Raw genomic sequence first — 14,737 nt, forward strand, 5'->3', positions numbered from 1 at the left:
TCTGGATAAAGGTTTGTCTGCAAGTTCTTTGAAAGGACAAATTTCTGCTCTTTCTGTGTTGTTTCACAGAAAGATTGCTAATCTTCCTGATATTCATTGTTTTGTACAGGCTTTGGTTCGTATAAAACCTGTCATTAAGTCAATCTCTCCTCCTTGGAGTTTGAATTTGGTTCTGGGGGCTTTACAAGCTCCTCCGTTTGAACCTATGCATTCTCTGGACATTAAATTACTTTCTTGGAAAGTTCTGTTCCTTTTGGCCATCTCTTCTGCTAGAAGAGTTTCAGAGTTATCTGCTCTTTCTTGTGAATCTCCTTTTCTGATTTTTCATCAGGATAAGGCGGTGTTGCGGACTTCATTTAAATTTTTACCTAAAGTTGTGAACTCTAACAACATTAGTAGAGAAATTGTGGTTCCTTCATTGTGTCCTAATCCTAAGAATTCTAAGGAAAGATCGTTGCATTCTTTGGATGTAGTTAGAGCTTTGAAATATTATGTTGAAGCTACTAAAGATTTCCGAAAGACTTCTAGTCTATTTGTTATCTTTTCCGGTTCCAGGAAAGGTCAGAAGGCCTCTGCCATTTCTTTGGCATCTTGGTTAAAATCTTTGATTCATCATGCTTATGTCGAGTCGGGTAAAACTCCGCCTCAAAGGATTACAGCTCATTCTACTAGGTCAGTTTCTACTTCCTGGGCGTTTAGGAATGAAGCTTCGGTTGATCAGATTTGCAAAGCAGCTACTTGGTCTTCTTTGCATACTTTTACTAAATTCTACCATTTTGATGTGTTTTCTTCTTCTGAAGCAGTTTTTGGTAGAAAAGTACTTCAGGCAGCTGTTTCAGTTTGATTCTTCTGCTTATAATTCCAGTTTTTTTTTTCATTATAAGAATAAAACTTTATTTTGGGGTGTGGATTATTTTTCAGCGGAATTCGCTGTCTTTATTTTATCCCTCCCTCTCTAGTGACTCTTGTGTGGAAGTTCCACATCTTGGGTATTTATTATCCCATACGTCACTAGCTCATGGACTCTTGCTAATTACATGAAAGAAAACATAATTTATGTAAGAACTTACCTGATAAATTCATTTCTTTCATATTAGCAAGAGTCCATGAGGCCCACCCTTTTTTGTGGTGGTTATGATTTTTTTGTATAAAGCACAATTATTCCAATTCCTTATTTTTTATGCTTTCGCACTTTTTTCTTATCACCCCACTTCTTGGCTATTCGTTAAACTGATTTGTGGGTGTGGTGAGGGGTGTATTTATAGGCATTTTGAGGTTTGGGAAACTTTTTCCCTCCTGGTAGGAATGCATATCCCATACTTCACTAGCTCATGGACTCTTGCTAATATGAAAGAAATGAATTTATCAGGTAAGTTCTTACATAAATTATGTTTTTTGTGTCAATTTTTATTAACTATTACACTCTGTCTTTGAACCTCCTTTAAAGCGTTTGCTGTTTGGGAGTATTTTGACAGTGTCATTTTATGCCACAAACCTATAATGTCCACAAAATGTTAGGGCACACATGCTGTACCCTGCGCTTCCTCTTATGCTCCGTCCGGAGTTTTTCTTTGCATATCATGCATTCCCTATACTTAAAGAGCTGTTTTCCATACCCAACTTAACTAAGGGGCTGGGCAGACTAGGGTGAGGGGAGTAGTTTCCAGTTTACGAAGAGAACTACTTTTTCCTTTGAATACAGATGGATTTTTTCATAGGTTATAGGGATGAAGATTGGAAAACTGCAGATAGCTCAGCTTGCTAAGTCTCTGTGGCTGAGCTCTGTAGCAGCCCAAGGGTTGCAGGTTCGATCTCCGGAGAGGTCCACTCAGCCTCTCATCCTTCTGAGGTCGATTGAATTGAGCAGCGCCTTGAGTCACTTGCGGGTGATTGGCGCGCTTTACCCACTTCATACAGTGGCATCAATCTGTGTCTGATACTATTAGTCAGAACCTCCCCTGAATAAGATTCTGGATAGAATACAGCTATTCCATTGTAACCTAGTGGATAGCTGAGGTGCCTTGTAAGTAAGTGGTTTGGAGTTTCAAATCCCGGTCTGGCTGTTGGGTTTCCATGCTGCCTGCCCTTCTACTTAACCTAACAAAGGCTTTCAAGGCTATTTTCTTTATTTCCTATCCTTCTCAAAATGGGATAGGTTTCAGGTTTCTCTGTCCCAGCTCGCTGAGCCTTGGGGTTAGAGTCTGGTTTTATATATATATATATATATATATACCGAGTCAAGAAGTTTAATGCTTTGTTCCTGGAAGGGCTTGTTGAATCTTGACTTGATGGATATGATTTCTTTTGAAATTTTAAGAGAATTTGAAAATAGTGTTTCGGGAATTCAAGGTGGACAGGTGTCTGCTTTTAAGATTCTCTGCAGACCAGCTACAAAAGGAGGCACTCTTACGTTGTGTAGGAGACCTCTCTTCCATGGGAGTAATTTGTCCTGTTTACTCTGTTTGTAGTTCCCAAACAAGGGAGGGAACCTTCAATCCTATCTTAAGACCTCAAGAGTCTATACAAGTTTCTCGGAGTTCCAATTTTTTTTTTTGATGGCTCTTAGTCGTACCATCCTTCCATTTATATAGGAGGGTCAATTTATGACGGCAGTGGACCTAAGGGATGCATATTTATATGTTCCTATCCACAGAGATCGTCACGGGTTCCTGAGGTTTGCCTTTCTGGACAAACATTTTCAGTTCGTGGCTCTTCCTTTCTGTCTGACCACGGCACCCAGAATTTTCACAAGGGTTCTGGGGTCTCTACTGGCGGTTCTAAGACCGCGGGGCATTGCAGTGGCGCCTTATCTGGACGATATTCTGATCCAGGCGTCGTCTTATCAGCTAACAAAGTCTCATACTGACATTGTTCTGTCCTTTCTAAGGACTCACGGGTGGAAAGTGAATCTGGAAAAGTGTTTGCTAGTTCCACAGACAAGGGTACTTTTCTTGGGAACTCTAATCGAGACTCTATCCATGAAAATCTTTTTGACGGAAGTCAGAAAGTTAAAGATTCTGAATACATGCCGAACCCTTGAGACCATTCCTCGGCTGTCAGGGGCTCAGTGCATGGAGGCAATTTGATTGATGGTAGCGGCAATGGACATCATTCCGTTTGCTCATTTTCATCTCAGACCTCTGCAACTGAGCATGCTCAGACAGTGGAATGGATTTTATATGAATTTGTCTCCTCAAATAAATCTAGATCAGGAGACAAGGAACTCTCTTATGGTGGTTGTCGCTGGATCATCTATCCCAGGGGACATGCTTCCGCAGACTCTCATGAGTGATAGTGTTAACGGATGCCAGCCTGATAGGATGGGGAGCAGTCTGGAACTCCCTGAGGGCTCCTCGAACGGAGTCTCTACTTCCCATCAATATCCTAGAGTTGAGAGCAATACTCATTGTGCTTCAGGCTTGGCCTCAGTTGGCTTCGGCCAAATTCGTCAGATTCCAGTTGGACAACATTACGACTGTAGCTTACATCAATCATCAGGGATAAGGAGTTTCTTAGCGATGACAGAAGTAGCCAAGATAATTCAGTGGGCGGAGTCTCACTCTTGTTATCTGTCAGCGATCCCCATCCCAGGTGTGGACAACTGTGAAGCGCAATTTCTGAGCAGACAGACTTTTCTTCCGGGGGAATGGGAACTCCATCCGGAGGTATTTGCCAACCTGATTCTCAGATGGGGCAGGCCGGAGTTGGATCTTATGGCATCTCATCAGAATGCCAAGCTTCCGAGATACGGGTCCAGGGATCCCCAGGCCGAGCTGATAGATGCCTTGGCATGCCTTGGTCCTTCAGCCTAGCTTATGTGTTCCCTCCATTTGCTCTTCTTCCCCGGGTGATTGCTCGAGTCAAACAGTAGAGGGCATCGGTGAAACCCATCGCCCCTGCGTGGCCTCGCAGGACTTGGTATTCCGATCTGGTGGACATGTCATCTCAGCCTCCGTGGAAGCTTCCATTGAGGAAAGACCTTCTTATTCAGGGACCCTTCCATCATCCGAATCTAGTTTCTCTCCAGCTAACTGCTTGGAGATTGAACGCTTGATTTTATCTAAGCGAGGGTTTTTTGATTCAGTCATTGATACCTTGATTCAGGCACGTAAGCCTGTTACTAGACAGATTTACCATAAGATATGGCGTAAATATCTTTATTGGTGCAAATCCAAGGGCTACTCATGGAGTAGGGTTAGGATTTCCAGGATTTTGTGTTTTCTCCAAGAAGGATTGGAGACAGGGTTGTCAGCAAGGTCCTTAAAGGGACAGCTTTCTGCTTTGTCTATTTTGCTACACAAGCGTCTGGCAGATGTTCCAGATGTTCAATTTTTTTGTCAGGCTCTGACTAGAATCATGCCTATATTTAGACCATTTGCTCCTCCTGGGAGTTTGAATTTAGTTCTTAATGTTCTTCAAGGGGTTCCGTTTGAACCTATGCATTCCATAGATATTCAGTTATTATCTTGGAAAGTTTTATTTTTGGTTGCTATTTCTTCTGCTCGCAGAGTTTCTGAGCTTTCAGCATTACATTGTGATTCTCCTTATCTTATTTTTCATTCCGATAAGGTGGTGTTATGTACCAAAACTGGTTTTCTTCCTAAGGTTGTTTCTACTAAAAAATATTAATAAGGAAATTGTTGTTCCTTGCTTGTGTCCTAATCCTTCTTTTATAAAGGAGCAGCTGTTACATACTTTGGACGTGGTCCGTGCTTTAAAGTTTTTAATTACAGGCCACTAAGGATTTTCGTTAATCGTCTTCCCTGTTTATTGTGTTTTCTGGGAAGCGTAGAGGTCAGAAAGCTACGGCTACCTCTCTCTCATTTGACTGAAGAGTATCATCCATTTTGCATATGAGACTGCTGGACAGCAGCCTTCTGAACGAATTACGGCTCTTTCCACTAGGGCTGTGGCTTCCTTATGGGCATTCAACAATGATGCTTCTGTCGAACAGATTTGCAAAGCTGCAACTTGGTCTTCTCTTCACACTTTTTCCAAATTTTACAAATTCGATTCTTTTGCCTCGTCTGAGGTTGTTTTTGGGAGCAAAGTTCTTTGAGCAGCCGTGCCTTCCGTTTAGGTTCTCTGTCTTGTCCCTCCCGTTTCATCCGTGTACTATAGCTTTGGTATTGTATCCCACAAGTAAGGATGAAATCCGTGGACTCATCGTATCTTGTAAAAGAAAAGGAAATTTATTCTTACCTGATAAATTTGTTTCTTTTACGATACGATGAGTCCACTGCCCACCCTGTTTTTATGAGACAGGTCTTTATTTTTGTTAAACTTCAGTCACCTCTGCACCTTGGCTTTTGTTTTCTCTTCCCTAACTTCGGTCGAATAACTGGAGTGGGAGGGAAGGGAGGAGCTATATATACAGCTCTGCTGTTGTGCTCTTTGCCTCCTCCTGCTGATCAGGAGGCGATATCCCACAAGTAAGGATGAAATCTGTGGACTCATCGTATTGTAAAAGAAACATATTTATCAGGTAAGAATAAATTTCCTTTTTGTTTGCAGAGTTTCACAAACAAAGAATGAACTACAGAAGAAATGTGAAGCTCTTCAACAGACAAAAGAGATTTTTGCAAAACAAGAGAAGGAGGCGATCAGTCTTAAAGAGACTCAGGAAAAACTAAAGCAAGACCTGGAGAAAATGGCAGCAAAGATGCAAGAAGCTGTTGTCAATGTAGAGAAAGCCAAACTGGAAAGAGATTCTTTGCAGAAAGATCTTACAGACACCCAAGATAATCTATTGAAGAGCATTCAATCTCTTAAGGAATCAAATGATAAACTGGATAAGGAAAAGCAGAAGGGGAAAGAAGTGGTATGTTTTATATTAAATTGACTGTTTTGATGGGGGGGGCATATAATTTAAATATGTTTAACATTTGAATAAGTCTTTATTTAAACACATAGACCACAGTATTATGCTCCAGGGAAGTATATGACATTTTATGAATGCACTACACATCTGGAGTGTTTCAAACTGCCCTATACCTGTTCTGTTTGGCTACATTCCTTTTCCATTCTGGGCATTATATCCCAATCTTAAATTGATGCTGTTTTAGTTTTCTTTCCAAAGGTAGGGAGAGTCCACAACTTCATTCATTACTGTTGGGAATATCAACACCTGGCCACCAGGAGGCAAAGACACCCCAGCCAAAGGCTATAAATATTCCTCCCACTTCCTCTATCCCCCCAGTCATTCTTTGCTTTCATCGCTAAAGGAGAATGGCAGAGAAAGTGTTAGAAGAAATGGATAGTCCTTTAATGGGTATTTTCCCTTCAGGAGAGGACTGGGGTTTTGAAGTAGCCATGTCAATCTCTGTGTGTCATATTCAGGCTTCCCCATACTTGTTTCTATCCCTTTAATTAGGAGGTGTGCTACTTCTAATCCACCTGTATAAAATTACCTCCCACAATCCATTCAGTGCTTCGTAATTTTCTTTTCCTTCCACATGTGTTCTGAACACTTACTCCTAAGGAAAGTTTTCAAGCTATAAAACCTCAGCTTATTCGCTTATAATCACCTTCATCTCCCAGGATCAATAGCTCCTGTTTGCCTACTTCAGCAACGCTTAAGGATCCAATATTATTGCTGGCCTTCCGTAAGCTGTCAGCATTTACTACCTGTGTTCACACTACCATCTCTCCGAGTGCCGTAACTCAGCTGATTCAGTCCACAATCCCCAGACAGCAGTTCAGACTCGTGCGGTGACGTCACACGCTGAAGCTCAGTCGGATATCAGCCTGCATCGCAGCAACACGCTCACTCGGCGTGTCTCCCCAGCAAACAAAGTAAGATTGAACAACCCAAAGTCTTACCACATATTGTCCTATTACATGAGGGGTACTTTTAAGAGACTTAAAGAAATTATGTTAACCATGTACTTATATTATTTGTAGGCCTGCCTTCCGCTTTTACTTACTAACTGATCTAACCTGGTGTCATATGTCTTGTATCTCTGCCATAACCTGCTGCGTCCCTATGGCAATAGATTTACATAACATAACCTCAAACACCCAATAGAAAGATAAGAGTTTCTGCTTCATACCATGATACATTATATCATTGACAGTAGCGAATCTTGAAGCATTAACCCTTCCACATTACCTACCTTGCTATTATAAAGAATTATCTTATCCTTACATTGTAGCAACAAATCCTACAGTTGGATTCAGCAATTACTGTTATCTATTTTTTTCCTTCTAGGAACTAAAGAGTCTACATATTTGACAATATTATCAAGCCGTATCCACTATGAATCCAGTAGATTTGGTTACCCATGTACAGACACTAACAGATAGAGTTGAAACTATCACACAAGCTCTTAACTCCCTGCAACATGAGAATACCTCTCTTAAGACTTATATTAAAGAAATTACTGACAAGCAAAAGACTGTACAAATGATTGAACCTAATGTAAGTCCCCCTGGCGTTTTTTCAGGTGATAGAAAACACTTCAGGGAATTTAGAAATGCCTGTTACCTACTTTTCACTCTTAAGCCACATACCTATCCTACTAAACATGTTAACGTTCTCACAACAATATCATACTTGAGGGGTGAACCCCGTATTTGGGCAAATAGTTTCTTTGAAACAAATGATACTATCCTACAATCTTTGGACACCTTTTTTCAAACAATGTCTAAATTGTACGATGATCTGTATAAACAGCTAACTGCTGAAAACACTATGAGATCCATAAAGCAGTATAAAAAACCAGTAGAGGATTATGTTACTGAGTTTAAAAGGTGGTCCAAAGATAGTGGATAGAACGACTTGTCACTAAGAAATCAGTTTAGGTTAGGCTTGTCTGACCCTCTTAAAGATTAGTTAGCAAGGGTGGATTTGCCCCAAACTTTAGAAGGTTTAATAAACCTAAGTATCAGTTTGGATAGACGTTTGCGCGAACGCAGAAATGAACGTGGTTCTTCTGACTTCGCTCCCAAACGTGTCAGTATATCTCTCCCAACGCCACAGCACACTAGGCCCTTACCACACACCACAGCAGAATCAATTGACATCGGAGTCATAAGGGCTCCCTTAAACCCTCAAGAGAAACTCCGGAGGAGAAATAACAATCTCTGCATGTACTGTGGAGCCATACAACATACTGTCAGAGATTGTCCCATCCTTGCACGTCAGAAAAAGGGTAAGCTGGAATTATCAGATTTCTGTTATAGCTTACAAAGTCCGCACTCTACTCACTGTTTATTATCCCTTACTTTACAGTGGGAGAACCATCGACTTCCTTCTCAGGCGATAATTGACTCCGGAGCTAGTGCCAATTATATTGATTTAACCTTTACCACTGTAAATAAAATTCCACTTATCCAGAAAAAAAACCTGTGTTAGTGAGAGTTATTGATGGTAATCAGATATCATCTGGTCCTATTCAATTTCAAACTTTTCCATTGTTGGTATCAACCACATCGTCACATACTGAGTACATCAGTTTCGATGTGATTGCTTCTCCCTTATACCCTTTAGTATTAGGTTACTGATGGTTGTTGTTACATGATCCAGACATACGCTGGACAGCATCTACAGTCCAGTTTAACTCACAATACTGCAAGACCACCTGTCACAACAGTCATCTCATCCTCCACACACAAAACAGTGACATACCACTTGAATATTCTGATTTCAAAGATGTGTTTTGCAAGAAGTAGTCAGAGAACCTTCCCCCACATAGGAAGTATGACTGCCCCATAGATTTACTACCCGGGGCTGATATACCCTGTGGTCATATCTTCCCCCTATCAAAAGTTGAATTAGATTATCTTAAAACCTACCTTGATGACAATCTCAGGAAAGGTTTCATTAGACCGTCCACCTCACCAGCTGGCGTTGTCATGTTCTTTGTAAAGAACAAAGATACTATTTGCCCCATAGTCGATTACAGAGAACTAAATAAGCGTACGATTAAAAACCGATACCCTCATCCCTGAGCTCATAGAATGCCTGGAGGGGGCAACTTGTTTTACTAAACTTGATCTCAGAGGCGCGTATAACCTCATTCACGTTAGACAGGGAGACAAGTGGCTCACGGAATTCCGTACTCGTTACGGACTATACGAATATGTCGTGATGCCATTTGGTCTCTGCAACGCGCCTGCAACATTTCAATATTTAATTAATGATATCTTCAAAGATTTATTGGATACTTTTGTTGTCATCTATTTGGATGATATTTTAATTTACTCACAAAACCAAACCGATCATATAAAACATGTCAGAACAGTACTCTCCAGGTTGAGACAACATCAATCAAATGCAAAGCCTGAAAAATGTATATTCTACACCAACACTATCACTTTCTTGGGTTATGTGATCACCCCTGACGGGATTAACATGGAGGACACTAAAATTCCTACCATCTCAGACTGGCCTACACCAACAACTAAAAAACACATACAGAGGTTCATGGGGTTCGCCAACTTTTATAGAAAGTTTATTAAAAAAAATTGCCCAGTACGCCAAACCACTCACGAATCTCACTAAAAGCAATATCAAGTTTGTCTGGACTGAACAATCCCAGACAGTCTTTGATAACCTAAAACGAAAATTCACCTCAGCCCCCATCCTCTCATATACAAATCCAACACTTCAGTTCGTGTTGGAGGTGGATGCCTCCAATTACGCCATAGGTGCAGTTTTGTCACAAAGGAAATCACTAAAACATCCCCTTCATCCTGTTGCGTGCTATTCCCGTGTAATGAATGACTCTGAAGTTAATTATGCTATTGGTGAAAAAGATCTTTTAGCTATAAGATCTTCCCTTGAACACTGGCGCCACCTACTAGAAGGTACTGACATACCTATACTGATCTACACAGATCACAGGAATTTACAGTTCCTCAAAACCAACCGCACTCTCACCTCCAGACAAGTTTGCTGGAACTTATATTTCAGCAGATTCAATTACCTAATCACATATAGACCCTGTAATAAAAACTTAAAAGCTGATGCTTTATCACGAATACATGAGAAACCAACTACCCCTCAACACTCACAAACAATAATACCAAGAGACCGAATAATAGGTCTCACCGAGAGTGCCACTTCGCTATTTAAAAAACATCAGGACTCTGACACCCAGTTACCCTCAAAACAACTACATTTAGGCACTGATGGTCTTCTATATCATAATACACTTGTCTATGTGCCAGAAAGCTTAAAGTGTCAGTAAACTTTCAAAATAATTTTATATAATTCTGCACATAGTGCAGAATTATATAACATTATATTAGCCAAACATTATAAAACATAATTGTACCCTATTCATTTTTTAAAAAAAAACGCTGTTTTACAGACCCGCTCTCTGTACTCTGCTGAGCGGGTCTGTTCTATTTACTCAGCGCATCGGGCCAGCTGTATAGTCACAGCCCGGCCCGACCGCGCCATAGCACTAAGTGCAGCTCGCTCCTGCTGTCAGACAGAGCAGGAGCGAGCTGCACTTAGTCTTATGGCGCGGTCGGGCCGAGCTGTGACTATACAGCTGGCCTGATGCGCTGAGTAAATATAACAGACCCGCTCAGCAGAGTACAGAGAGCGGGTCTGTAAAACAGCGTTTTTAAAAAAAAATTAATAGGGTACAATTATGTTTTATAATGTTTGGCTAATATAATGTTATATAATTCTGCACTATGTGCAGAATTATATAACATTATTTTTAAGGTTTACTGTCCCTTTAAGAGCTACAACCCTATCAACTAACCATGATACTCCACTAGCAGGGCATCCTGGAATACAAAAGACTATCGATTTAATTTCCAGAAATTTTTGGTGGCCTACCATGATAAATGATATCAAAGAATACATAAAATCCTGTACTGTCTGTACAGTATCAAAAACAAAAAATAAAAAACCATCCGGACTGATGCTATCACTGCCAACTCCAAAAAGACCCTGGACAGACATCGCCCTCGACTATATAGTGGAACTACCAAAATCCTCTTCATATACCACCATAATTGTGGTTGTTGACCTGTTCAGCAAGATGGCACATTTCATACCTACTACAAAATTACCCACCGCCTCTGAAACCGTACATCACCTCATTCAGCATGTTATAAAACATTGCGGACTACCTCTCAGCATTACAACTGATTGAGGGTCTCAATTCACCAGTAAATTTTGGGATCAGTTATGTAAAACCCTAAACATACAAAAAAGATTAAGCACTTCTTTTCATCCACAAACGAATGGACAGACGGAAAGAACCAACCAATGGTTAGAACAGTTCTTACGTTGTTTTACCAATACTGCACAGGATAACTGGTCAAGTCTTTTACCATATGCAGAATTCGCTTATAACAACTCAATTCACACCTCTACCAAGTTTTCACGCTTCTACATTAACTATGGATTCCACCCATGTTTTCATCACGAAGCCCTCCAAGATAGTTCCTGTCCTCTTGTTAACGAACTAGTGAATTCCATCGCTTGCACTTTTGCATCTGTACAAGAAAATATTCTCCAGACCAAGGAGACCCATAAAACTTATTATGATCATAAGCAATCCCTTTCTCCTGACTATGTGAAAGGGGATAAGGTTTGGGTTATCCACTCGACATCTCCGGTTGCCTTATCCCTCACGTAAACTCTCATCCCTGTTTATCGGTCCTTATACTGTCAGGTTGTCAACCGCAATGCTATCACGCTCTCACTTCCGGACACTTTCAAGATTCATCCAACCTTCCATGTATCCCTTCTTAAACCCTATCATCCAACCTGTGACCCTCCTGTTCCTCCTCAAGAGACTCTTGCTCCTCAGGATTTTGAGGAATACGAAGTTGGTTCCATTATTGACTCTAGGAGAGTCCGTGGCAACCTGCAGTATCTCGTCCACTGGAAGGGTTACCCAGCGGAGGATGATTCCTGGGAAACTGCTGCTAATTTATTGGCACCTCTTTTCTTATGGGAATGTACCTAGTGGGTCTGAACACTCCCTTAAGATTTATGTAAGGGAACTTCTTAGTCATAATTTGACACTTTTAAATCCTCTAAGGGATCTGGGGACATTATCTCCTCCGTAGTTGAGGTGAGCTTTTGGGAGCAGTTGGGGATGTATTTGCTGCTTAGCTCCTTAGCCAACGGAGCACTTGTGAAAGGGTTGTTTGTCTCAAGAGGGTATTTTTAATACGGCAGATAGATGTAGGGCTGTTTTTTTTTTTTTTAATAATAAGCGCTACGCAGCTGATATTCATCTTTGTGTACTTTCAGCTATAGTGGGGGGCGGTCTCCGTCTTGTGCACCATGTGACTGGGCGCAGTTTCCTCCTCGTTTAGCCAACTCTATTTTTGCTCGTTACGGCAGTGATCTTTGTTGCTGGACTACAGGGAATCTACTACTCATTCTGTCCGGTCTGGGTTACTGGGAGGTGGTGAGTACCCCAGTTTAGGTGTGGGTAGAGGTTATCGGACAAAAGTCAGTTGTAAGTGGCGTTAGCCTGTCTAACTTAGTCTAGAACATTTCTTTCAGTGGCTATGTGCATGGAAGTTTTAGGTCTCATAACTGCAGTTTTGGGCGTAGTTCCCTTTGCTTGTTTTTCTTCTGAGATCTCTTTTTGCTTTGCATACTGAATCAATGATACAGGGATTGTTTTTAGATATCACAGTTGATATGTTTAAATCCTAGCACTCTTCTCTCCCTCTGTTTTGGTGATTAGTTTATCATTATTTTATTCAGGGGGCCTCCTTTTGTTAGTCCTTCCTGGACTGTAGTCTTATTGGATGCAAGTTTTACAGTTTGGGGAGCTGTCTGAGGGTCTTTTTGACAGCACAAGGGGTTTGGAAACTTCAAGAGGCGATGTTTCCAATCGATATTTTAGAACTCTCTGCTATTTTTTCTTTCAGGCTTGGCCTCTTTTAGGAGAGAACTTTTTCATTGTTTGCTTTCAGACAGACTATCACAACTGTGGCATATGTCAATCAACAATAGGGACTCGTAGTTCCTTAGCAATTAAGAAGTATCTTGAATACGTTCTTAGATGGAATTCATCTCCTGTCTATTTTCTATGAATTTAGACATTTGTGAGGTGGATTATCTCAGCCATCAGTCTTTACATCCGGGAGAGTGGTGTCTCTATACAGATGTGTTTTCTCATTTTTCCAGGTACCTTTTCAGGTACAGGGATCCTCAGGTGGAGATGGTGGATGCATTAGCCGTGTCTTGGTTTTACAACCTGACTACATCTTTCCGCCTCTGTTTTTCTCTTCCAAAGGTGATTTCCAAGATCATATTGGAACAGTGTCATGTGTTTCTGATAGCATCAGCATGGCCTCATAGGTTTGGTATGTGGATCTTTTCAGATGTCCATTTGCCATCTTTGCTGCTTTTTCTTTTGTCAGCCCTCTTGTTCTAGGGGCTATTTTTCCATCGGGATCTCAAATTACTAATTTGGGGGTATGGAAATTGATTAGTGTTTAGTCATAGAGGTTTCTCTGACTCAGTTTTTATCGCTATGTTGCAGGCTTATAAGTCTGTTTCAAGGAACATGTGTTATTTGGTTTGAAGATTATCTACTCTCTTGGAAAGTGTTGTTTCTTTTGACTATCTCTTCTGCTACAAGAGTTTCTGATTTATCATCTCTCTCTTGTGTGTCTCCTTATCTGATTTTTTCATCTAGATAAGTTGTTTTGTGAATTTTTTTCCCCCTAAAGGTTGTGAATTTGAACAACATTAGTAGAGAAATTGTTGTTCCTTCTTTGTGTCCTAATACTAAAGAATTCTTTGAGAGTTCTTTACATCCTTTGGATGTGGTAAGAGCTTTATAATTCTATATCAAGGTTTCTAGGATTTCAGAAGACTTCTAGTCTATCTGCTGTTTTTCTGGTTTCAGAAAAGGTTTGGAAGCCTCTGCCATTTCTTTGGCATCCTGATTTAAGCTTTTGTTTCAAAGCTTATTTTGAGGCAGGGCAGGCTCTGCCTCAGAGTTTTTTTTTAGCTCATTCCAAGTTCAGTCACCATTTCTTGGGCTTTTTCAGAATGAAGCTTAGGTTGATCAAATTTACAAATCAGTAATTTGGTCTTCTTTGCATACTTTTATTGTTTTTACCATTTTGATGCATTTGCTTCTTCTGAAGCAGTCTTTGGTAGAAAAAGTTCTTCAGGCAGCTGTTTCACTTTCTACTGCTTTTGATTTTAGTTTTTTGAGAAAAACTTAATTGTTATGTGTTTTTAATGTCTTAGTGGAAATAGCGGTTGTTATTGTATCCCTCCCTCTCTAGTGACTCTTCTGTGGACTTCCACATCTTGTGTATTTCTATCCCATACGTCACTAGCTCATTGACTCTTGCTAATTGCATGAAAGAAAACATAATTTATGTAAGAAATTAATTTATCAGGTAACTTCTTACATAAATTATGTTTTTTTTACTAAATGCTACCACTTTGATCACTTAAAAAGCCACTTTTGGTAGAAAAGTCCTTCAGGTAGCAGTGTCTGGAAGTTTGTCCCGCCCAAATTACTCATGGACTCTACTGCTTGGATATTAATTCCCAGGAGTAATGGCTTGTGGACTTTCACCACCTTATGAAAGAAAACAAAATGTATGCTTACATGATGATAACTTAATTTCTTTCATTGGGGTGAGAGTCCGCGAGACCCACCCATTTTCACTAATTTTTTCATAAATGTTTCTGGGGCAATTCTAGTTTGCACCTCATTTTCCCTGATTTGTCCCTTCCTACCTTTCTACTCATCCTTGCTTGGCTATATTTTTTTTTAGG

The 14,737-nt window shown here is 40.4% G+C and overlaps 1 protein-coding gene across 1 annotated transcript in view; it reads left to right on the plus strand.

Annotated features, from left to right (window-relative positions):
* EEA1 (early endosome antigen 1) overlaps nucleotides 1-14,737 on the plus strand; it is a 643,459-nt gene that overhangs the window by 478,925 nt on the left and 149,797 nt on the right. The window contains exon 19 of the mRNA XM_053719231.1: nucleotides 5,515-5,821. Coding sequence (XP_053575206.1) covers nucleotides 5,515-5,821 — 307 coding nt within the window. The remainder of the gene's footprint in view (nucleotides 1-5,514; nucleotides 5,822-14,737) is intronic.

Source organism: Bombina bombina, chromosome 6, assembly GCF_027579735.1.
Source record: "Bombina bombina isolate aBomBom1 chromosome 6, aBomBom1.pri, whole genome shotgun sequence".
Lineage (NCBI taxonomy): Eukaryota > Metazoa > Chordata > Amphibia > Anura > Bombinatoridae > Bombina > Bombina bombina.